Source organism: Rhipicephalus sanguineus, chromosome 3 (assembly GCF_013339695.2).
Source record: "Rhipicephalus sanguineus isolate Rsan-2018 chromosome 3, BIME_Rsan_1.4, whole genome shotgun sequence".
Classification (NCBI taxonomy): Eukaryota; Metazoa; Arthropoda; class Arachnida; order Ixodida; family Ixodidae; genus Rhipicephalus; species Rhipicephalus sanguineus.
The window spans coordinates 123,856,939-123,882,184 of NC_051178.1; the positions used below are offsets into that span (position 1 = coordinate 123,856,939).

General features: G+C 45.7%; 1 protein-coding gene across 1 annotated transcript; it reads right to left on the minus strand.

Moving 5' to 3' along the window:
- Positions 1-4,077: 4,077 nt before the first annotated feature.
- On the minus strand, positions 4,078-25,202 carry LOC119385808 (chromodomain-helicase-DNA-binding protein 1-like). Its single transcript, XM_037653188.2, has 12 exons — positions 24,970-25,202; positions 21,133-21,507; positions 20,250-20,442; positions 18,680-18,778; positions 14,488-14,748; positions 12,656-12,784; positions 11,369-11,547; positions 10,327-10,492; positions 9,491-9,741; positions 8,614-8,784; positions 6,740-6,853; positions 4,078-5,451 (listed from the first exon to the last, which is right to left on the minus strand). The coding sequence occupies exons 1-12, from the start codon at positions 25,200-25,202 to the stop codon at positions 5,148-5,150; spliced, it is 2,475 nt and encodes an 824-aa protein (XP_037509116.1). The 3' UTR covers positions 4,078-5,147.
- Between the last annotated feature and the right edge of the window lie 44 nt (positions 25,203-25,246).

The window sequence follows — 25,246 nt, forward strand, 5'->3', positions numbered from 1 at the left end:
GAGACGCAAAGGAGGCTAGAGTAAGAGCAAAGCGCAAGAACTATCCGCGCCGAATGAGTGTGAACAGCGCTCTGAACGCGCGGCTAGTTCAGGCCGTCTGCTGCCGACATCTAAAATAGGCAAGCGCGTCCGGTTTATCGATAGTTTTGCTTTTCTTTCCTTTGACATTCCATATTTTGCTTTGCCACTGGAGCGCCACGTTAATGCTTTCCACTGATCGCAACTGGCGCAGCGCAGTTTCTCTGGCAGCAGCGTGCGTGAAGCGAGTGCTCATAGCTCCCTTATAGAGTTCTCATCTTGCTTCCATCTCTGCCTTGTTATCAGCGCCTAGCTGCGATGCGAACAGAGGGCGGATAGAATAGCGAAGCTCCAGTGCACGTGCGTTCAAGTCACCCGGGAGGTGTTGCTGTTTCGAACTCAATCGGTCTGAGGACGCGGAAACGAGCTCTCACTGCGCCGTCTCTTACAACGAGCATCTCGGGTGCGCGCGCGCCTGCTCGGTAGCCCCGCGCTCGTGGCTGCTGCAGTGACCAAATAATTTCAAAATTAACGTCTTCAGTGCCGGCGACACCTTTTTCGGTACCTGCTGGCCTTTTAATAAAAAAGCAATTCAATCCTGCCTGCATTTTATACACTTGCTGGGCAAGAAGTCAGAATTGCCAATCCTTGCCCAAGGGTCTCATTGGAGGGGTCGTAACTATTAGTGCAACGACATTATGCTACATGTTTTCAATGATTATGAAAGCTGATGTGGAGGACAATAAGTGGACAAAGTTTAAGAATATGAAAAATGGGTTTTTTTTAAATTGTCGTCAGAAGTTTTCATTGTCCGGTGTTTTCTTTAACTTAGCCCGATCATGTCTCTTTACTGAAAAGTTATATAAATATAAGATTCGGCAGTGTGGTAGATAAGGATGCGAGGAACGTAATGCGCAATTTTTGTCGCTCTGCTACAAGGATTTTTCGAGATAAAGACCTTCAAAGTAAAGAAAATAACGTCTCCTGGGACTATTTTGAGGTTTTTTATAAAAAGATCTACACTACACATCAAAACTAAAATACCTGAGCAGAAGCAAAAACATGCATATATTTAGTTAAAGAAATTTCAGCTACCTAACTTAATATATTTTGTGCAATTCATAACGAAAGTTGGCCAAAACAGCAGAGCGGATGAGCGCTCTACTCCACCTCTTCGTCATTATTGATTTCCTGTGCTTCGAAAAAATTTTTGGTGGCAAAACAAATTGCGGATCTCTTCTTTCCACTCATCAGGCAATAATATATAAAATTTAGAAATAATTTGAGAGGTCGACCAGCCATCGATTGTTCGATCTTACGTGGAATCACCCTAATAAAACTTTGAACTCGATTTTCTCCTCTATTAATAAACCTACAGTGATGGCGAAGTTAACGACATTAGTTCTCGGAGCACAATTTATCGATCTAAACCGATTCATTGTTTCTCTTTAGTGTCCCTTTAAACGCATAGTTCGAGAGGAGTGGCTTGAGGAAGTAAATACATATGAGGTTCACGTGTCGCACCCTGTGGTCATAGCTGCCATCACTCTGGCATTTAAGGAGCCTTGATGCACAGAGGGCTGGAACTGTGTACTTTGTCAAGGTACTGAACGGCTTTGCCAAAGTTGGGTTGCCTTTGAGCGCACCGTCTGCAAAAGCTCGCAAAGTATCGAGGACAAAAAGGAGCTGGTCAGATGGATACAGTCCGGGCACTTTCTTTTTTTCGTCCGACTTGCACAGCGGCACGCAGCAGTACGACATCGCAATTCATGCAAGCTACGTGGTCACGACAAAGGATCAAAAAATCTTCCATCGCACTAAACTCGCTAAACCCAACCGCACGTGTCAAGGCAGAGCAAAGCAAACAAGCGCTCTAGGCCGCGCCCGCACCAGCACTACCGGCTCAGCGCCCGACCCTGTTTGCACAGCGCCACCATGCAGTCGCGGCGAGCGGGGGAAACGCAAGCGCCGACGGCCGCGGGAGGGTGTTCTACCAGGCACTGAAAGTTATAGAGGAGGCGCTGTCTATAGGGACCTTAGATGCCGGCATTTAAGAGTAAATCTTCACCATTCGGCAAATCACATTACTGCATTACTTGCCTGTTGCACGGGAGTACAATGGGTTGACGTTGTTGCCTTGAAAGTGCACTTTTGGAGGGCCACACATTTACAAAAGCCCCAGAGGGGATTGTAATGTGGCACCCAGCTAGGGTGCCTTCGTTGAAAGGGTGCACCAACGAGTTGCTCAGGCTGTGTGCGAGAGGTCAAGTTTTTCGCTGGAAAAGTAGATGCGGGATCTGCTTTCCCGCTGAGAAACTTTGAGGGGAGGGAGATACTCCTTTGTTGTGTGTCACTGCGCATAAACGTTTTCTAGAAGATGTTGTCTTGCATGAAGGACTTTATAAAGCACCAGTCTGCCAGGGGTGTTAAAGACTCGTGAAGTCCTTTTTCCTAGCTCATTATGTTGGGAGAACACTCGCTGGGATGTGAATAAATTTATTTTTATAGTTCATCGAAAGCATTTGTGCAATCACTATCACAACGTCAGAAGTGGAGTCCCTCCTTGGAAAAAAACCTGGATCTGTGCCTGAATGCGACATGGTAAAACTACAATTTTTGTGCAGCTTTGTGTCACATACAGAGTGGCAGCACCCGGAAATCATGGGGTGGTTTTGGCCCTGACCGTCTGATTTTGGCTGTACCAGCATAAAATGTTGAGCAATTGTTTATTTAAACTACTAGGGTTCAAAAGTTCTTTTGCTTCAGTAAAGGGACCAACTGGCCAGAACGTGATTAAATCCCTGTGGAAATTAAAAGACCGTGAATTATGGTGCCAGATTCAAGCATCCTTTTTGCGACTCGAGTAGGTTTATGTTTTGTACTTAAAAGTCACAAAAGACGGTATGTTGCGCAGCCTGGCGGAACAGCCTTGAAGGTGGATTATTTAGTCATTAACTTTGCTGTATGTATTCTCATGCTTTAATGCTCACCATAATTACTGCTCAAAATTAAGAGTATGTATATTATTATCCATCCCCATTCTATTGTATGCTGCTTACGAGGTAAAAGGAGTTGGACACTGAGAAGCAGCAACTAGTGGAACATGTCGAGCTGCGGCGCATGCGCAGCAAGCCCCCGTACACAGGCACAAACCGTACTTACGCTCACCCCACACTATTTGCACTGTGTGCTGTGTTTACACGACTTTATAGTCGCCGCAGTTCAAAAAAGGTTTGATTGTATATGCGTCCCGGCGTTTTCTGTGGTACCATTCCACGATTAAACAGGTACCATAAAAATTGGCTTTCGGTCCCGTTAAAGCAACATTTAAAATGCAGGGGTTTCTGATAGTATCCATTTAATATACATCACATTTTGTTGTAGCAAGGTTTGACTTTAGTAGTTCAACAACACAAAACCAGCTTGCTAGTTACACTGAAAAAAATGCATGGGCAACTATGGGCAAAATGTTTTTGTTCGATTGGTATGTGATTATGGGTATGTGTGCATGTCAAAGTTGAGAAAACAGCAAGGTAGTACTTTCGTCAAGTTTTTTTTTTCTTCATGGCAAAACATATTACAAAAATTGCTAAATAAACACTCTCTCTGTCTGTACATAATTTGGGACTAGTGTTTGGTCCCCAATCATCATCTACTACCTAAGTAATCACACATTTATGTACACCAATCACCACAAAAGATTTTGATTCCATTGGGCGCACAATGCCGAAGTCCATTGGGACTTCAAGCTATCACGTTGGAGCACAACTTACATAGTTCCACACAGCTCAATCGTCCAAGTGAGGTCACACGACTAAGATGTTCATGCAGAAAAAAAAAAGTCCACAACTTTATCACAACTTCACTGGTGCTTAGAATGAGACTTCTGTCTCGTTAACACGGCGCACTTACCAAGGTTTTGACCAAGGGCACGCCTAATGCACGATCCCGAACATGTGACACGTTTCACAAATCTTCACATGCAAAATCTTTCAGTTTTCACAAAAATTGTTCTACTTTGAAGCACTGTGTGCTTCGAGCATTGCAAGTCGATTAAAGCACAGAGACGCCGTGGCACATGTGCAACCCAAGTGTCTCGTTTCTTGTGCGATTAGCAATACCGTCTTTGGCCACTGATGACTTGTGCATGCATTTTTGCAATAAACGCGTGTTTGCTGTGTAAAGCTCTGAACAAGAAATATAAACTATCTACACGGCATATGCCCAACAACTCTCGGCTTTATGCGACAGGAACTGCTCAGGAAAGCCAACTCTGAACAAAATGTGGCCTGGGCCTGTTTGGCGGCCGATCACAGCGGATGCGGCCTTAACAACAAAAGGAGCAACAAAGGTGTGCCCAAATGCAGAAGGATAGTGGTGGAAATCGACAAAATCATTCCATCCTGTAAACTTTGATCCTGTCCCATGGCCGCAGCTTGAATGGAGAAATACACGCCAAGAGACTCGGACCTCCTTGATAGTAACTACATGTGGCACGGCTTCGCGAAGTACTTTGCCAACCGCAATTTTACGGCAAACACTGCTGCTTGCAGGCAGTGTCTCTCCAGTGCCACACAGCGAATCACAGACTGCCAAGATTCATTTCAAGAAGCTGGAATGCATTAGAAAAGGCAATAAGTGGCTGCCAGTCAAAAAAGAAAATGCATGGGTTAACACAGTACTGAGAAAACACAGGAAAAAAAATGTACAAAAGACGTTTAACCTTTGTGACAACACAGCATTGATGACCAGACTGGCTGCACAATCTGAAGTTTACACCATGGCACCTCGTGCATTCGATGCAAGATGTCCAAGCAGTACTGCCCTAGAAGAAACGGTCCCCCCCCCCCCTTCCCACAAGCTGTGTATGCTGCACTGGCTTGCTTTCCGAACACATCCCTTAAGGTAAATTTGTTGAGCCAGCAAAGCTGCGGAGAGATCCAAGAGTCCAAAACCGAGGTCAACTCCCAGGTGTTGCAGTGGGAGTCTGGCTACTGACGAAAGCTGTCTTGATGAGGCCAGAAGACTGTCAAGGCTTTAGCTCACTTTGCTGCCAAACAGGACAGCAGTTTCTGGCAGCGTGCGACGTTGATGCATTACAGAAGCCCACGACTCATGTAGAATGCCACCTAGACGTGCTTAGGTGCATCGGGTGGTCGATCGAAATGGCCACCGCCACCAGGGGGTCGCGAGTAGCCACCACTTCCTCCGCTGTTGGTACGTTCTTTCCGCCTCCATGAGTCTGCGTGCCCTTGGTAAGGGCTGTAGGGGCCCAAAGGGCTTGTGTGGTGTTCAGGCATTGCGCCCGGTGGTTGAAGAGTGCCGGTTGGCACTGGTACTGCTCCATAACCAGCTGCGTAAGGTACCGATGCCGCTGCTACTGGTGGTATACCATATGGCCCAAAGTTGCTGCCTCCACTTCCACCATGGTACCTGCAAGCAGAAATTCAAACGAAAGTTAGCATATGTGCTATTTCACTAACACTGCACCAGTTGCACAAATATGCATGCTCAATTCTACATCTCAGCCCTTGCTGAACCCTCGGTATGATGTACCGTATTTACCCGCATAATTTGCGCACCCCTAATATTTAGCCAGCTTTGCTAAAAAAAATATATTTACTCGCATATTTTGCGCTCCCCGCCCCACTCGAGCCAGCTTGCTGGCGCGCGCGCACGGGGAAACATTGGACGGCCGCGCCCCCGCGGCCCTCACCGAGCAGGCGAGCGCAGTCATACACAAGACAGGCTGCGAGTGCGAAGTCCCTTCTTCCGATTACTTCATTCGTACCCGAACACCCAAACCTGTTCACGGGTTGTCGGAACTGTGCGAGCGTTCTCCCACCGTGAGAATGCATGCACGCGACACGGCACGGACAACTTTCTGCATCGGAGGCGTGCGAGGGCCAGTCGCGCCTCGCGCCGCCAACATTCCCCCTCGCTGACCCTCCTCCTCTGCGCCCGCGCTGTGACGCAGCCTTCGTTGATTTCGGAAGTTTAGGTTTCGCGATCAGCCAGTTGCGTTTTCACTGTTCTCTTGCGCTGGGCTACAATAACTATTTGGCAAAATTCAAGCTCACTGTTATAGAATTTGCCTAATGAAACGGGAACCGTGCCGCAGAAGAGTTCACTTTTTAATAGAAGACCGGGAAGGAGACTGTTCCGAGGACCGAAGCATGGAAAGTTTCCTGCCGTTGAAGAATACTTTTTCAAATATGTGTGAGAGCTTAGGCCCACCGGTATCGCCGTGCCGTGGCACCTCGTTACTCCCAGCATTGTCGCGAAGAGCTTCAAGAAGACTCCTCAACGCACTCGACGGAACCAAGGACGACGCGCTTTGGGAGGGCGGTGACAGCGGCCGCGGCGATGATTCTCAGTCGGACTTCTCAACCAGTGATTCTGACTAGACCGTGCATGACCGAATCTGGCTGGTTAAAGTACATGCTAATTCTGTTAAAAAGCCTTCGTTTGCGCTATTATTTATTTTCTTCTTTAATGTATTATATCGCGCGTGTTAGGACTATATATTGTGCGTTATTTCAGATGTGCTCGCGAAATCTCCGCGTAATTTGTGCACTCCCTTTTCGGAGCTCCAAATTCGCGAAAAAAAGTGCGCAAATTATGCGAGTAAATACGGTAGTTTCTTAATTAGGCGCTAGTCTTCAAGTACTGGTTCTTGGTGGAAACAAACACATCGGTTTCAAGTGCAGTCAAATCTCACCTTCTGTCAGGATGTTGTGTCCTGGGATCTTTGTCTCGTTTGTAGGCCTGATCATCTACACGATTTCCCTGGTAATGACGGTATGGGTCATGCTTGTTGTAATCATTGTTATACCTGAAAGTGTGGGAAAACAAATGGTATCAAACATATAAAACAAACAGTAGTGGCCTCATGAAAACTGAGTACAGTTAGCAAACATTAATGTGCAAACAATAAAAATACTGAGCTCAAGAAATATTGTGCACAGGAATGATGAACTTTTGCCCTGGCTAAATTGGCTATAAGTATTGCACATTGCTGAAGCAATCTTAGCAGAAACACAGGGCTGGTAATCGTCAAATTTTTTTTATCAGGAGCCATAGCACCTAAGCAGATGAGCCATGCACCTACCAGTTGGCAGGTATGATGCAAGTCCCAGAATGCTGCCATCAAAGATTTTTTCATAGCAACAGCAATTATATGCAATTCTCGACAGGTTTTTGCTGTCGCTGTTAATGTGGCCATCACCGTCATTTTCCATACGAAGTCCAAATTGATAAGATCACTCCGCGCTTTGTGTGTTCTAACTGCGAGTAAGAGCTCGCGAGCACGGCTGATGCGGAGATGAAACGAGCCGGCCATCTCCATCGCACTAAGGGCACATGCAATAACATCACCCCGCATGCAAGGCCTGCCGTCGATTGCTCATCAAGCTGAGAGGAAATGCCCTATCGATCTTTTGTAAGAAGGATGAAGGGATACCAGGGGATGGGGGAGGGGGCCTGCGTCGCTCGAAAGGAAGATAGTGCGCACTATCTCAACAAGCATCAGGAGACAGTTCATAAAATTGCTATGCTCTCAACGCTTACTTTATGTTTAGAGAACTAGCATGAAAACTGCTTCAGTACCTGGAGCGGCCGTATTCCTTTAAACCAGCATTCTGTTGAGTTACACGAGATCGGATCGAAAAGAGCTAGCTTCTAGCCTTACTACATATAACATTACAATTTGCTGCTATCGCATTCACAGCTTCGCCCTTAAGCGAAACTGTTATTTTCTTTATTGCATCACAGGGATGTGGGAAACAGCTAATCTGTACTTGCCTAGCTTAAAGGGGTACTGACACGAATATTTTCAGTTGTCGTTTTTTTTTTGCATCAAATGAACAGTCAAGCCCTCAAGAGCCTAGAAACGGTAGTGCTAAGCGCGAGTGCACCCTGAAAAAGTAATTACAGTATGTTTTTAAAAGCTAGCTTCGGTTCCTACTGTACCCTGACGTCACAATACGGTATGAGCTTCTCATCACGTGCTCGCACAATATATAGTGACGTTTCCACGGCCGCTCCACACCGTGGTGATGCACAAGTGGCCACCTTGGAATTTTTGGTACCGAAGGTCATCACAACTAGCCATACTGCTTCATGAAGTCACCAGAATTAGTGCTGTAGCCTGACGTAAGCTAGTGTCGATGTCAGTAGGTGCTCCATGGAAAAATTGACTTCAATATCACATTAAAATATCTTATCAGCATTTGCTGAGCTTCACACTTGCTCAGAGCCGTCTCTGCATACAGGAGATTTGTATGGCAGAGTAAACTCGCCTTCGAAAAAAGGTATCAGCACCCCTTTAATTCATTTGTCACTTCTGGTAAGTAGTAATGGTGGCGGTTCTTTTATTTTTTTTTTTTTTGCTTTTTCCTTGTTTCAGCACCACAAGCATATACATTTGCAAACATTTCCCAATGCACCCACTCCGTGGAGGCCACTCTACATTAACACCACTTCAAACCATGCCTTTTACATGCCCCAGAATTTAGTAGCTATTGGCTTTTAAGACGGTGGCATGCCAGAGAGATAAGTTTTCACTTTAACTGCTAGGTTCACTAAACCACACACCTATCCCAGCCGGATGCAGGGTTCTCGTGGTTCCAGCGTTCTTGACCCTGCTGGAATGATGACGGTCGGTGGGGAGGGTGGTTGTAGCTGTTGGAGCCCTTCTGGTAGCCGCTGCTACCCCGGTCACGATATGCACCACTGCTGCCACCACCACCTTTGCTGTGACTGTTGCTGGAATAGTACAACAAATACAATTTCTTTAAAATGATGATACTCTGAAAGTATGATAGTACTTTCAGACTTTATTAAATTTGGGAAATGGTTCTGCGATATTTTCAGTTTGATACAAAAAAATTGCCTAGAAATTCCAGACTTCACATCATTAATGTTATTGTGAAAATTTTCAGGCACCCTGTAACAAGAAAGCTACTGATGTTGTAATTGCATGCACACACAGTACATCCTGCCATCGGCCCAACTTAATACTACAAGGCTGATGCCCAATTATGCATCGGCCTATTGTTTTCTTGGCATTCTTTACATGCCACACGTTGGGCGACATGCTGTAAATATTAATACACTCCCCTACACACTTGAAATGTCAGGTGGTGCAAGATGGTGCCCATGGAGGTAAGGGCGCGGTTGAAATTTCAAAAGTTATATGGTGCTAAACAGGTGCCAAAAGTTTGTTTTTGAAGAGATGCTGAATGTAATAAGCTGGTGGACTACTGACACCCCAATTTTCTTCAGCTTCTTTCAGTCTTCTTTGTTTTTTAAATGTATTATAACTTATAAGCCATGTCAATGCATACTTTTTTTCCGTTCGAAACTTGATGACACCTGCACCCTGCATATTACTTTCACGCAGGAAAAGTACTACTGGTATTACAACAAGTGGAACACACAGCCTGTGGTACTGTCATTGCTCCATGCTCACCTGCCACCGCCGTCATTTCTTTTGTCCCGTGGCTTGTCGTCGTGTGGTCGCTTGTTAGGCCTCTTGTGGTCGTCCTCAGCGTGCCTCTTGATGCCATGTTGCCCGCCATGCTGACTACTGCTGCCATACTGGCTGCCGCTGTGCTGACTGGAACCATGCTGACTGCTGCTCCCGTGCTGTCCACTGTTGCCGTGATGGCTGCCGTGCCCACTTCCATGAATGCTGCTGTGAGTACTGCCAGGCTGGCTCCCCTGCACAGCCACAATGCGGTAAAAGCTTGTTAATTCAAATTTCCTGGGTGTGCTTGCTGAGCTTGAATTAATTGAAACTCGAAAAGCGATAAACAAAAGGTTACCCATGTGATGATGAAAGGGGTGGGAGCACCTCGGGAAGCATTACTTCTCACATACGGAAGAAAGTCTTCAGCACTTATTGCCTCTATTTTTTTCCTTCTTCAAAAAGTGATCGCTGTATTAAGAGCTCGAGCTATTTTGTAGCGAGTCTGTTTTAAAAATTTCTGCGATACAAAATCGCCACAAATTGTAAAGGTGCAACTCTGCATATCGGTGCTTTAAGCAGACGCTGTACGATGTTTTGACTTGAGGGCAGTGATGCACTGTGGCTGGTGGTTGCAGAAATGTGTTACTCCGCCATTAGTTGGTACTCAGGTTTACATCTATGGTCTCTTTCAAGCAGTAACTACGTTATACTTAGAGACAAATGCATACAACTTAATTTTACATTCAGTTACGTGGTATGTACCGGAATGTGTGATGCACTACTCTTTAGTAGCGGTATTCGTTCATTTTAAAACTTACAGCATCGGAAGAGCTCACCTCATCATGTAGTCTTGGCCTCTTGTCGTGGTCCTTCTTGTCGGTGTCCTTGGTGCGATCAGCAGATTTATCGGCACTTTCATTTTTCTTTTGTGCATGCCGATACAGTCGGAACAATGCCTTGGCATCCAGTTCTGTGAACTTGGCCACAAATGACCACAGATGGCTACCATGACAAAGGAGAGCAGTGAAGTCAACATCATGTTTACAAAAGCAGGAGTAAGAATAGAGACATCAACCAAGAAAAATGCACTGCACTGTATTCAACCCATTAGAGTCACCATAGACAAACATTCCATTAGTGCCACTTATTTGCAGTGGGAATGCAGAGATTCAGGAAAGTGCACCCTGGACGCGTTAAGTGTGTGAGAAAATACTCTTCAATCTGGGCGTGCAAACAGAATATACACACTGTATGAGAAATGCAACCTTGTAGGGCTTAACACCAAGAAACTGCACAGCCAGTTGCGGGAACTGCAGTATGAACTGCTCCATACCAACCGGGATTTTTAACCAGTATTTAAAACACACGAGTGTTTATCTGTTTCACCCCACTGAAACACAGCTGCCATAGTTGGGTACTGAACCTACAACCTCGTGCTCAGTAGCGGGATTCAATAGCCACTGAGCCATCACGGCAAGCAATGACTTCCAAAACACCTCGAGCACTATATTCGATGATGGTTTAAAAATACAAAAACGGGCTCTACCCACAAGAAACCAACTGAATATGCCCTTCATGCCACTAATGCCAACACAATCCAAACAACAGTTCTGGAGAGATGCCAGAAAAAAGTAGCCCACTTCCTACGTGACATCAATGAAAATTAGCAAATGTAACTGGTGGGTGCATCTTCAGAAATCCTTTTAAAGAATTCGACAGCTTAACCACTGATAGCATTAAGCAATGTTTGTGACACAAAGGCAAAATTCCTTGTCTTTGTCCTGTCGGAACGTCAATCTTCCAGACATGCTACCTCCCGAACTGAAGTGTCAATGAAAAACAGTTAAAAAAAAATAACAATAAGAACTAAACACTTACGAACGCCATTGCTTTGCCTTTTCTGGGTCCGAGTACTCATTGCAGCATTCATTGATGTGTTCACCAATTTTCAGCAGACAGAGCCGGGTGTGGTTTACTTGTTCGTCATCATTCATTGAGGCGTCGGGCGTGTCCAGCTGTTTGAGAGCCCGCTTCACTGGCCGCATCTTCTCCTTGCACTGAAAATAGCAAACTGCACCTTTCTACACGCCCCAGCACAGTAATACCGAAGCAACAGCTACCTGAGCTCTATCAATACAGAAGACCTTGCCAACACAACACAAAAAGGTTTCTTCTCTGGGTTTGTTACCTGTTGCAATGATTCTAAAGCTTCTAGTCGACCTCTCAATAAAATTTGCTAATATGTGGCCTGCCACTGGTTGTGGCAATTTTTAAAGTGCTTTAATACTCCATACACTCTGTTTCTGCAATATGTTCTTTTGTCCCTTTCAAATCTTCCATCACTGTCTTTGCTGTCCTTACAATACCCAAACAATCTAACAGCTGAACTGAGTCTATAATATGTAGATATGTCCGTGCGCCATAAACACTAACCACAGATGTTAAATGAGATTCATAGGAGCTGTTGGCCATGGTATAGTGTCTAAGACCCTTAACATACCTTCAATGCAAATATCTTTTGTGTATGCTAAGCAGATCTGTTTCTACGGGAATACAGTCAAGTCCAGAGCATACTGAACAATGCAAAACACTGAAGTGTAGATACCACCAAGAACAAATACTTCAGAAATATGTGAGACCCTTTGATAATTTGTGGTAAGTTACCTATTCGCTGAAGTCTGCTTTTCAGAACTTTATGGTGTAGATAAACCAAAAGGAACAAAGCACTCATACATAGCCAACGCAGAAGGTACGGGGGTGGTCGAAAGTCCCCAGGCCACACAGCTATAGGATTACATGTGGTAGCGGCCTGGGGACTTTTGATCACCCCTGTACTTATCACTTACTCGAATTAAGCTACGTAGTTTGCCCCCCAAAAATTCAAAACTAGTAAGACATAAAAAATAAATGTACACTCAGCATAAAAGCAAATGTGGAGTGTAGATGAACATTGCTTATTGTTTCCCGTGATCACTAACATATATTTATAACAGCAGCACAATTCAGTGCTTGGTACAAAGCTGTGGGACGAACAAGCTAAAAAGCAAGCTTGGATCTTATTCCACAGCAACTACACGCAGGAAGAGCAGTGATCAGATATTTTTCTGTTAATGTGCTAAGTGATGCAGGCTATATATCTTCTTATAGTACAAACAAGTCACTAACCTCATTGAACAGCAGCAAGTCCAGGTCACCAGTGGCTTCTATGACTTGCGGTGCAGCATTGGCAGTATAGTGCATTGCGGGCATCTCCTTCTTCACCTTGGGCTTTGCACCTTCCGCTGCACCTTCGTGCTAAGAAAACATGTGCAAGAATTTATCAACGCTGCCTGGCGCTGAACTTAAAAGAGAGTACACATCGTTGTGCACGCACACGCACGTACACACAAACACACGCACATTTTGGGCATTCCGCCATTGAAAGCCCATTCCTGCACATGAGGCACGAAACAAGCGCACCGAGGTTCGGACACCCACACAAGTGCCACACCAATACCGACCAACACTGTGTTGGTGGTGGCACTCATGTGCGCCTTGTATGTACATTACTCTCTCAGTATGTTGTCTGCTTCCCTGCACTGAAACGAATGTACGATAAACCACAACCATTTTCTCAGCGATTCGATCCTTTGTTGCGTACAAATCAACGCTCTGCGGCAGTTTTTGAAGAAACAACTAGGAAGAATGAGGCAAGCTGAATGGATTAATTTCCAGTAGCATTTGCTGGCAGGCTAGAAAGGATGCAGGAACAGAACCTCAAATTCAAACCCCAGATACCTGCAATGTCTAAAATTTTTACAGCTAGTCGGGAGTTTGTCAATAAAAAAGAATTGTGTTAACTAAGGGTGCACAAAGACTTATATGCAAGAACATTCAAATACTATTCATTGATGCCATCAGGCTCGAAAAAGGAAGTTTGGCATTTATTTCCCCACTACTATTACCCAATGCTTTTCAGCCAAGGAAATAAAATGAATCTCAATGTAATAGACTCTCATACAGTGAACTGTCAAATATCTCTTTCAGTGAACTGTCAAAAGTAATTTTTTTTTTTTGCTAATATTAGTGCACAGAAATCATATGCTTATAAAGATGTGAGAAACAGCAAATGCACTTTTAGGTCAGATGCTACCACATAATGTTACATGATGCTACTACATAATGAGGTCAAGCTATAAACAGTCACAAAGCAATACCATACCAGACTAAATTGACATTATTACGTAACTTGCCTTTGTGCTTTAAATCACACTCTTTGTTCAAGATGCCCACAAAGAGACTCAGTTATTCATGTAGTTTAATGTACAAAATCTGCAGTAGTGGAGGGCTTTAAGGGGTATTCAGACGGGGGAGGAATGCGCGGGGGAGACGGGGGGATTGCGTATCACGTGACGGCGACGTCACGGATTAGCGAGTGGGCGTGACCCCCCCACGCCTCCTCGGAGGAGACGGGGACGTTTTCCCCGAAAGAACAAACGATCCCCCTGCGGTGGGGGATGTGGCGGAATTTCGGGCTCTTGTTTGGCCACATTGTTGCACTTGCTCCTGCAGAGAGCGGCAGTGGGTGTCCAGTCTGCAGCTGCATGGTCGTCTGCAGCTCGTCGTCAGCAGCTCGTCGTCAGCAGCTCGTCAAACGGGTGGTGCAAGCCACCAGAGTAGTCCAGTAACACTGGTCTCCCCCTCCGTTTGCCTCGTCCGTGTGAGTGGGGGGCATTTGTGGAGACTTCTCCTCGTGAGCTGACGTCACTAGGCTCTGCCTTTACCCCCCGAACATTTCTCCTCCGTCTGAATACCCCTTTAGAATCGCTCTGATTGCCTGGACTACTACATTAACGTGCAGATAAATCTAAACTAGTAAGCAATTTTGGCTTTTTCCGGAATGCTGCCACAGTAGCTGGAATTCAAGCTTACAACTTTCTGTTACACCAGAACACCATAACTGCTGAGCCCTCGTATAAGGTGTAATTATGTGGGAACCATATGAATGAGATGCTCACGAGTAGGCTCAGTGGACCAACCTTCTTCTTCTTCTTTTTGTCCTTGTCCTTGTCCTTGCCATCCTTGACCTTGTCCTTATCCTTTTCCTTCTTTTTTCGCTTTGCTTTTGGACCTCCACCGTCGGCACCAAGCTTGGAATCGGGCACAGACACACTGGGGCTGATGTTGAGACCCTTGGCCACACCATCAATAACTGCTAGAGCATTGTTTTGGTGGCTGTCATCTTCTGTCTTTACTTTGAATTTGCGTGATTTGGAAGACTGAAATGGGAGAAAAAACCAAATAAGAAAGAGCTATGCAAGGAGGCCGAGGTAATGCACAATTTTTTCATCGTGTATACATCCACTGCTGGTACGCAGTGCAAAGGGAAATGACTAGAGGTGTGCGAATATTCGAAATTTCGAATATTTTTCGAATAGTGTTTGCTATTCGATTCGATTCGCACTGAAATTTTACTATTCGAACTATTCGAACTTCCCAGAGACAAATGCAGTCAACGTCCGATTGAAAGTGACCCCTTCAGATTTTCAATATGCTTCACCTCATTACACTCTCGTATTGCGGCAAAGCTGCCTTTCAAGCTCCGTTACGGTCGAACTTAGTCAAAAGACAAAGTCCGGTTGGAAATGGTCCCTAGATTTTCAATATGCTTCACCTCATCACACCCCCGTATTGCGGCAAAGCTGCCTTTCAAGCTCCGTTACGGTCGAATTTGGGCAAGAGAGTCAACGTCTGATTGGAAGTGGTCCCTAGATTTTCAATATGCTTCACCTCCTCACACCCCCGTATTGCGGCAAACCTGCCTTTCAAGGTCCGTTACGGTCGCAAATGTATTAAATCAAGAAAACGCTGCTTCCAACATGGAGATGAAAGATGTGGCAGAGTTGGGGGCTCAATTAATGCTGTTTTGGACCTGAAATTTGGGCAGGACGCCGAAGCTTTTTAGCATCCAAAATTTCAGATGTTCTTATATATCGACGTCTACGAGGCAGATTTGGAACTCCGGACTTGAAGGGAGCACACCCTTGTCCGCCACATCAGTTGGCCTTCCACAGCAGTTGAAAGAGGAGGAGAGGCCAAGGAAATGGCATCTCTGCCTATCACGTGTAAAGTGTTGTCGGCAACATTTTGGTTGCACCAAATCATGTACATAAATACAATTCGGCCTCTACATTGCCTCACTCTTGATAAGAAAGACAACTATGAAATATGACCCCACCAGCGCTTCATCAACCTAGCGAAAAGAAACACTTTCATGTTGCGATCTCACAAGAACATACTTCAGGATTCTCTGCAACTTTTTCTGTAATTTCACTTCGAATTATTCGAAAAATGTTTGAGAAATATTCGAAAATTATTCGAAATTATTCGATTCGATTCGCACTCAATCTTTATTATTCGAATTCGCTTCGCACCCAAAATTTTGCTATTCGCACAGCTCTAGAAATGACACCACTGCTTTTTCTATAATTCGGACAGTATCTTATTAAGTAGTGATCATATTAGGAGGAAACACTTCCCTGGTAGTCAAGTACTGCTTAAAGCTCCCATAGATTACGAAAGATCCACAGAATTAAAACATTTTCAATTTCACGCTTCCCAATAAGTACTACTGACCACTTATATATTAAATGAGACAACACTTCTCCATTACAGTGACTATTCAAATTGTTCACCAGCCATTTTTAATTGCAATTTTCAGGACATTGAAAGTGTTCCTTCATACATTAAAAGCTCGTTAATTCGACACTCGTTAATTCGAAAAATCGGTCAATTCGGACACGTCATCTGGTCCCTGTAAATATACGCATCACTCTACGAGACTGGGCGCTCGTTATTTCGGACAGATTTGACCGCAAATCAGATAATTCGGCGACTTTCGGGCCGCTGGCGCGGCTCGAAAACGAAAAAAGAACAATTCGAACCAGAAGTGAAGCTCAAATGCAGCATCGCCATGGACATCAATTGTCGACTTGGCTTGACTCGAGACTGGTTGAACGCCTTTTCTTCGCGCGTGTTGTTGTTGGCGGTGCCATGTTATTGCTTTGTTCCCGTTGGTGTGCTGCATCGTTGAACGTGGTTTTATCGAGGAACGATTCAGTACGGCTCCTTTAGCTTGATTGTTGCTGGTGCTTTTGTGCTGACTTTTCGTGTGAACGCACTCTCCGCCGATGGCAACGCCGGTGAAGCGGCCCAAGTACGAGGCGAAGGACTTCACCACCAAAGTAGAAATTTTGCGTGCCCTGAAAAATGGGCTCTGCCGACAAGAAGTTGCTCCTGTGCCATGACGTCGGCAAACAATACGACGTGAGTCTCCTGAGCGCAGTTAGCATTCTTCCGTATGTGTGGCAGAACACGCCTGCGCACGCCATTTCTAACTGTTTCAGGCACAGTGGCTTTGTTGTACCCGACCCCAGCGATGCCGAAGTGTCGCCGGACAACGGTGCCGACGATGGGCAGGATTTCGGAAGTGTTATGCCTGATGCAGTGACACTAGAGGATTATATCGGCATTGATGATGGCGTTGCCACTGCCGGCTGTGTGACTGAGGAGCAAATCGTCAAGGAAGTGATGCATGGCAACGAATCCGAGAACGAAGAGCCTGAAGAGGAGCAGCCACACCATGAGCCACACGGGCCCCCTCGCACTGTGATGGAAGTCGCGGAGGCCCTCGTCATCCTTGAAGAATTTTGTTTTGGCACTGCAGACAGCATGCGAGTTGCTGAACACCGTGAAGGGCTCAGAAAAATTGTGTTCGCGCGAATATCTGCTTGAAAACAGACACGCATCCGCGATTACTTTGTTAAGTAAAGGTATGTTGAAAAAACTCGTGCATTTATTGTGTTTATTTCGACCATTCGATAATTCGGACATTCGGTTAATTTGGACATTTTTTCCGGTCCCTAGAAATCCAAATTAACGAGCTTTTACTGTATATATAATTCAATCCAGTAGGCGACAAAGGAAAACAGGATTTCCTCTTCCTTTCGAGTTATGATTTTTTTTTTGTATACTTATAAGATTTTCATTTTCTTTCAGGCGGCCATGAAAATATTGGCTTTTTAAATTTCTTGATTACTATTTACGCAACATTGCAACACGTTGATGTTGACAAACTTTTGCATTCTCAATCCACTTAGGTACGGTAACTTTCCAATGGCACTGGGAGGCTTAGGCAAAATCTCCCTGTTCCCTCAAGTGTGGTCTGCAGTGTACACACCTGTGCATCCAACATACATTACGTTCACATCAACAACAATCTGCTGCTACAAAAATGAGCACTCATAACATCAATTTGTTTATGTGGAAATATAAAAAAGAATGTCATTCAAGAATGCTACAACCACAACAACTGATACAGGTGCAATTAACAGGTCACAAAGTACGTATATGGGAATTTCCAATATATGTTCCCCTTGGCTTACATGCTGTGGATAGCCGACTTAAATTATCTATGAATTAGATACTGATCAATTCGGCCATGTTTAATACACTTGCAACAGTGCTGGTTCTTTGCACAGGGACGAAAGAAGACGCACCTCTCACCACATGAGCGTCATATATATGGACACTACAAAAAGAATAGGGTACACAGCTGCCACATGTCATGTGATTGCTAATTGAAGTCCAGACCTTAGTAAGTTGCCAGCTCTATAGGAGCACACTGGTGTTGAAACTTGAGCGACTTGTCACTAATCAGAATGTAACAGATCACCGACTCTCAGAAAATGACATTGTGAAGGAACGTGAGAACACCTTGGCGAACGTGTCAGACATAGTATACAAGCCAATTACAATTGAGCAAGTTTAAAATGTGCAGGAGGTTGCTGGTAAACAGTAGCAGTTTCGATAAAAACGTTCAAAACCTGCAGCAGAAAGTCACCACAGTAAAGTAGCACTTTAACACTTGTGCCACACATTGCAAAGCACATTTATCTCGCAAGACAATACAGTGTCTACTTGCAAGTACGGACAGATTACTACAGCGAGATATTACTAGAAAATAACAGAATTAAGTAATCTGTTGTGACGTTTAACTAAGAGGTGTTGACAGTAGAACACAATGAGTACAAATGGCCCTTCTGCAGCAATATGCATAACCTTGTTAATGTCTGGCACTCGTGTAGAGGCAGCAAATGACTGGGCAATAATCAGAAACTCCTGCCAAAATTCAGGTACTACTGAACTCACCATAGCAGTGTCACTGTCATTGCTGTCATCATTGTCAACAATAGCTTTGCTGAGATGGACCTTTTCTGGACGGGCTTTTCGGTTTCGCTTTGGCTTTTCCTGTTGTAAAGTACACGTTCATGTGATAAAGCACATTCCAGTGCTACACACAAAACCATCAGTGCCGTCTGCTGCACATAAAAGGTAACCTTCAAAAATTGATATACCCATGGAGATGTGCTTCCTGTGTCACAAATATGTAGACACCACAAAAGAAAGATGGGGTAGTGGGGCTGGGAGTGGCTAGCTATAACTTCACTCCTTTGTGATATGTCCAAAATACTCCCTCACGTGCTGTGGGACTTGCCCAGTGAAATGCCAACAGTTATTTCACTTGCATAGGGCATGGTTATCTCATCCATGGAACCCAACCTAACCATGTAATTGCAATAAATGGGCACACCATGAGCACTGGCCAGCTTCCATTATACAACAAGAATGTGTGCCTTTAGTCAATTAAGCATAATCTGATTAGCAAGAATACATTAAACAGCTAACTGAGCAATGCAAGCAGTTATGCAAGTCAGGTTTATTAGGCCTTTACTCCTGACGACCACACGCATTAGACTAATACTTCTGACACCCCCCTCCCCCTCTATATTTTCCTATTTTGTTTGTGTATATATGCATATACAGGCACACATAAAAACACACACATGCACATACACAAAGGGTGTTCGTCGAGGAATAACTATCAGTGCAACAAGGTTAGAATATAGACAGTAAGCAAGCGCTGTGTGCCATTCTTCTTATTGTCCGTATTCTAACTTTGTTGCGCTGTTAGTTACTGCACGATGAACATCCACCAACTAGCCCAACTCGCTTCATAAGTGGTGGTTGAACCCCCCACCTGAAAAAAATTTCTGCTGCGCCCCTGACGGCACACCACACACCGTGTCCTCCTCAACCGCACCCAGAGAGGGTGCCACCTACTTCCCCCATTCCAGGTAGATGTCCACAAAAAGTTATGAATGCATTTTGAAATACACCAACTGAAAAACTTGTGACTTCACTATATGCAGCAGCCACTACTATTTAGAAATTCTGCATAGACTAAAAAGGCGCCTGATAAATAGATACTATATGGGACACAAGATAACCCAGAAGAGCTAAGAGAACAATAATCAAGCATCGAAACTGTGTGCTGGCAAAAGCCGAATGTCTAACAAGCCCTGTGCTTCAATGTGCCCTTGCAGCAACACATGAAGGAGAGCAATGTTTCTGTCTAGACTTGCTGGTGTGCAATTAAACCTAAAACAGAAAATGTAGCAAGTAGCAGAAACTTATGGTGAAGTGCTTCTTCTCATTTCAAGAATGCTCAACAACTTCAAAAAAAGGTTGCAAGTCACCACAGCATATGTTTGATTTCTAGATCAAAGAATAAACGTAAACCTATGCAAGGAAAACAAAGAGAGAAAGACACACAGGACAGGTACGCTCTGTGAAGCTATGAACCAATGTGATATGAAGCAACACGTGTGCTACGTTAGCTGCTCTTATGAAGGAGATTGCAAAGAGAAGAGGCACATACCTTTCCCTCCTTCAGTGCCATCTGCCGAGCATGCACCCTGCGCAACAGCTTGAGAAGGTAGTCGGCACGGCTCTGCAGGTGCTTACACTGAGGCTTCAGCTCCTCACCGTCCGGAAGGATCTTGTTAGTGAGACCCAAGTTGGGGTCCATCTTAATGGACTCCCAGCTGCCCATGCCGTGCTCGTAGATGCCCCTGCAAAGATGGAAAGTCCAACACGGTTACCAGACAGTCTAGGCACCAGAAATATCCAGCCTAGTGGTTATTACACAGCCACCCTTTGGATCCTTGCAATGAGCTTTTTCTAGTCACGAAGATGCTTCGTGGAAGTGCTTTTGGCACAGCTGTGCTGTTTAGCACCTAGGAGATTATGTTTACAGCAAGAAACACCCAGGAAAGGCGCATCTTGCCGAGCACGTGCACACTGGTGTGTCTAGACTGACCTATTGCCATGATAGTTCGAGGCAGTTTGGCAAAGAGCAGAAGTTGAGAAGCAGGGCGCGGAATACCTTATTTACTCTACTGTAACACAACCTCGATTTACGCACCCAATCCTTCACAGGCACAAACACAAAGTGCAATGCCATGTATTGGTACAGGTGCCCCCAGTTGTTAAAAAAATGCAATGCTCTTGACTGTTCATTTCCCAAACTTTCGTAACGAGTTTACTGGAGACGTGATTCGACTTGAACAACTATGTAACCTGTAAGCGGCGCATAATGATGATAAACTTCCAGTGGTATAGGAGCATCCAGCAGAAGCAGCGTGGCAAAGCATGGTTTTTTGGATTGAATGGGAGGTGGCATTCCATATTTGGGAGTAGGATTTCAAGCACTACCCATTGCAGCTATAGTAAACAATATTTTTTTTAAAGGCACAACACACCTGAGCAGAGCAGAATCCTCAGCCACGGACCACGGTGTGTCGAAGTGGGCATCCTTGGTGGGCAAATCTATTGTCCAGTGCCTTCGCTCTTCCGCACTCACTGGTAGCATAGAGTCTAGCACACTGAGCTCTTGGTAGCTGGCTAGCACCGACTTGGCGTTCACCGACACGCCAGACAGCTTGAAGGTTGTGCGCTGGTGTCTCCGTCGCCCCGGTGCACCTCCGTTGTTGGCATCTGGAGTGTCGGTGTTTGCAGCAGATGCCTGGTTCTCCTTCATGGCCTGCTCACAGCCAGTGTGCAACATGGTTGCCAACCGTTTAAGGTCAGCCAGAGGCTTCTCTTGAAGCTCAGCATCCAGCGCAACTGCATCAAGTCTGAAAAGAGTATAGCAGCAGCCCTTTGTTAAAGGACACTAAAGTGAAGCAACAAATCAGTTTAGGTTGATTATACGTCCCCCGGTCCTGCGACGACCCGCGTTTTACGACGAATTGGCTTGGTCCCGGCAAAACCCCCATAGAAATAATGTATTAAAAACCTCAATTGTACGACGCAATTTTACGCCGGCCCCGCCTCGTACGACGCTTTGCTGGACTGTCCGAGAAAAAAAAAAAGACCTACGATGACGCGGGCTGGCACGCAAACACACTGCGGCCGGGCGAAAAAAGTCGGGAAACCGAGGAACCGAGTTCGTATCCGCGCTGCCACCACAGGGCCTCTTCAATTTTTCGACACGCGGTCGGCCATAGCTAGCCAGAGCCAACGTTGGCCGGATCCAGCCGGAGCGCATTCGTTTTGTCGCATTGCACTGCGCACTTCCGTTGTCGCCTTTTTTTTTTTTTCTCTCTCTCTTCTTTTGGGTGGTTTTGTAGTGACCGTGACCGTTGTGACCGCAGTGACCGTTGTGAGCAGATAACATGGCAGATAATCTCGAGCTCGCTTTCTAGTATACGATAACTTTCACTACATTTCGTGTCGTTATACCGGACGTGTTGAACGGCGATTGTTGAGCCAATGTTTGCGACAGCCGCGGGAACCGGAACTCGCCGCTGTCTAGCTACCAGAGGGCTGGGGCGTTTTAGCCGCTCGCGATTGGTCGAAGCTTGCAAATCGAATAGGCCTACTGCCGTGCTGCCATTCAGCCATTCCTTCACGTGTTTGCCTCATCGGTTGGTTGTGCTGCGCCGCAGCTGCTGTGTCCACGTGCAAAATTTTCTGTGTTCGGTCATTGGTGTGCGAGGAAGCTTTCGAACTTTTGGTTGCGAGTGCTGCGTCTCGCAATGTCGCGGAACCGAAAACCGCTGACGCTCGGAGAAAAGCTTCGCATAATCGAGGAGGCAGGGAAGCGGAACGGAGCAACAAAGGCCAGCATTGCCCGCGACCTGAACATTCCCGAGTCGTCGCTGAAAACAATCCTCGCGAAGAAGGACAGCATCCTACTAAATGCGGCAAAGTTCGGCCTGAACAGGAAGGCCGCGAAAGATGGCAAATATGCTGCCATGGAGAAGGCCCTCGTTGAGTGGTTGCGTCAGGCCCGCAGTTCAGGAATCGCCGTGGATGGCGCAATTTTGAAGGAGAAGGCTGAGACAGTTGCATTGCGCTGCGGCATTGACGACTTTAAAGCCTCCAATGGCTGGTTGGATCGCTTTAAAAAACGCAGTGGAGTTGTGTACAGCCGCTGCTGTGGAGAGAGCGCGTCAGTCAGCTCCGACACTAGAAAAGTGGACTGCATTGCTGCCGGAATTGATACGGGAATACAAACCGTCCGACGTGTTCAACGCAGACGAAACTGGATTATTTTATAATATGCAGCCAGAACAGACATTGGCATTCAAAGGAGAGAGCTGTCACGGGGGTAAGCGAAGCAAAGAGCGTCTTACCGTATTGCTTTGCGCTAATGAAGACGGCTCTGAAAAGCTTCCTGCCCTCGTGATCGGCAAGTTTGAGAAGCCGCGATGCTTCAAGAATTTGAAAAGGCTGCCGTGCCAGTACACGTTCAACCGGAAAGCCTGGATGACGGCTGCTATGTTTTCTACATATCTGCAGCAGCTGGACTCCAAAATGGGGGCTAAGAACAGAAAGATTCTTCTTCTGCTTGACAATGCGCCATGCCATCCATCAGATATGTCGCATTTGAGAAATGTGAAAGTTGTATTTCTGCCCCCCAATTGCACTAGCCAGCTGCAGCCACTTGACGCTGGCGTCATCAAGTGCATGAAACAGAAATATCGGAAGTTTCTGGTGCAGCGTCGGCTGGCGGGCATGGAACGCAAGCAGTTGGATAAGAAACTTTCTGTGCTTGACGCAATGCACTACATTGCTAGTGCATGGGACGCAGTCACGCCAGAAACTATCGCCAACTCCTTCAGGCACTGCGGCTTTAATAGAAGTGGTGCTTGTTCTACCAGTGAAGCTGCAATGCCTGTTGACGATGAACCAGAGTTCGGCAGCCTGGAGCTGCCTGGATCTTTCGCGGACTATGTTGGTGCCGACGACGACGTTGCAGTGTGCAGTGAAGTGTCGCTGGATGACATTATCGAAACTGTGCGTCCCGACACTGCGGGAACTTCCGACGAGGAAGAGATGGACGACGCTGCAGAGGCTAGCGTGTCCGTTCCGACTTACGCGGACGTGTTGTGCTACGTCGGCCACATTCGGCGGTTTGCTTGCGCACGCAATGAGATCGGCGACTTGCTGCCAGATGTTGCAGCTATCGAAAGAAAGCTGATGCGTCGTGGCTGGGCAAACTCTCAGAAGAAAATCACAGATTTTTTTAAAAGGTGAGAAATAAAGGTTCGTTCACACCTCCGATAAAATGCGTGGTTGTCATTTTTTCAATTAATTTAATCTACGTTCCTCGGAGCAGCGTACGTTTGTGCCGCGGACTTTCTTAGGCATTATGTGCCCGCTGTTGTGGGGCAAAAATGACCGTCACTGCCTATATTCTCGGTTTTTCGATTATACGACGCCCGGATTATACGACGATTTTGCGCGGTCCCCTGAAAGTCGTATAATCGAAGTTCCACTGTATTCTGAAAACTCAAATTCCCTTAATTTCAAGATCATATGTTTATTAATACAAGAGAAAATCACGCTCCGAGTTACATTTTCAAATTCCGTACTGAAATCTCCGCGCAAGACATCGCGGATTTCAAAGTGTTTTTGTGTGTGTGTGTGTGTGTGTGTGTGTGTGTGTATTTGGGCGACATTGACTCAACAAACTTTACTGAAACTTGGTACGTTAAGTCTCTGGCCCCCTCAGAGTACAATGTACTCAATACTATGACGTCACGGTGATTGGTGCAAGAATTTCAAGGTGGCATCACTAGCCACATTTTCTTTTTGCACGTTTTCTCGCTTACCAGGCGTCTTCTTGCAGCAAGTGTGGTGATTTCGGTACTGTGAAAGAGTAATTTACTAATATGAGAAAAATCTTTTTTCTTTTTAGCGTCCCTTTAAGCAAGAATACCTCACGTAATGTGTAGAGGAGCACCCCTCCACAGAGTGCACTTCATATGTGTGAGAAGCACAATGCGACGCTACATATTGGGCGCTGCTAATCCTACTGAAAGTGTGGTGGGACAAAGCGGCTATTACGGTCGCTGTAACAAAGTATGTACCGTATTTTCGCGCGTATAACCCGCCCCTGCGTATAATCCGCACCCCCACTTCCAGCTCGCCGAGAAAAAAAAAAAAAAATCCTCGTGTATTGCCCGCACATTCGATATACAGGAAAGGCTGTACAAAACCTACTGCTCAGGTAACACAGCACATATGTAGACAGAAAAAGCTTTATTTAGCAAGCAGAATACGCTGCCTGCAAGGCCAGTCACAATCACTCACTGTCACTGCTCTCGCTGGAGCTATCACTTGAGCCGCAGTCCTCACTGTTATGCACAAGGTCATCTTCGGTTCCATCCATGTTGTTTGTGATGCAGCATTTTTTGAAACTTTTCCGCACCATCTCACCTGGAATGGCCTTCCATGCCTCGACTATCCACTTGCAGAATAGGGCAATATCAGGCCTTCGGACTCGCCCTGTCGGCGTCAAGTCGTAGAGGCCTTCGGCCATCCACTCGGCGTAATAGCGCTTGACATGCGCTTTGAAGGGCTTGT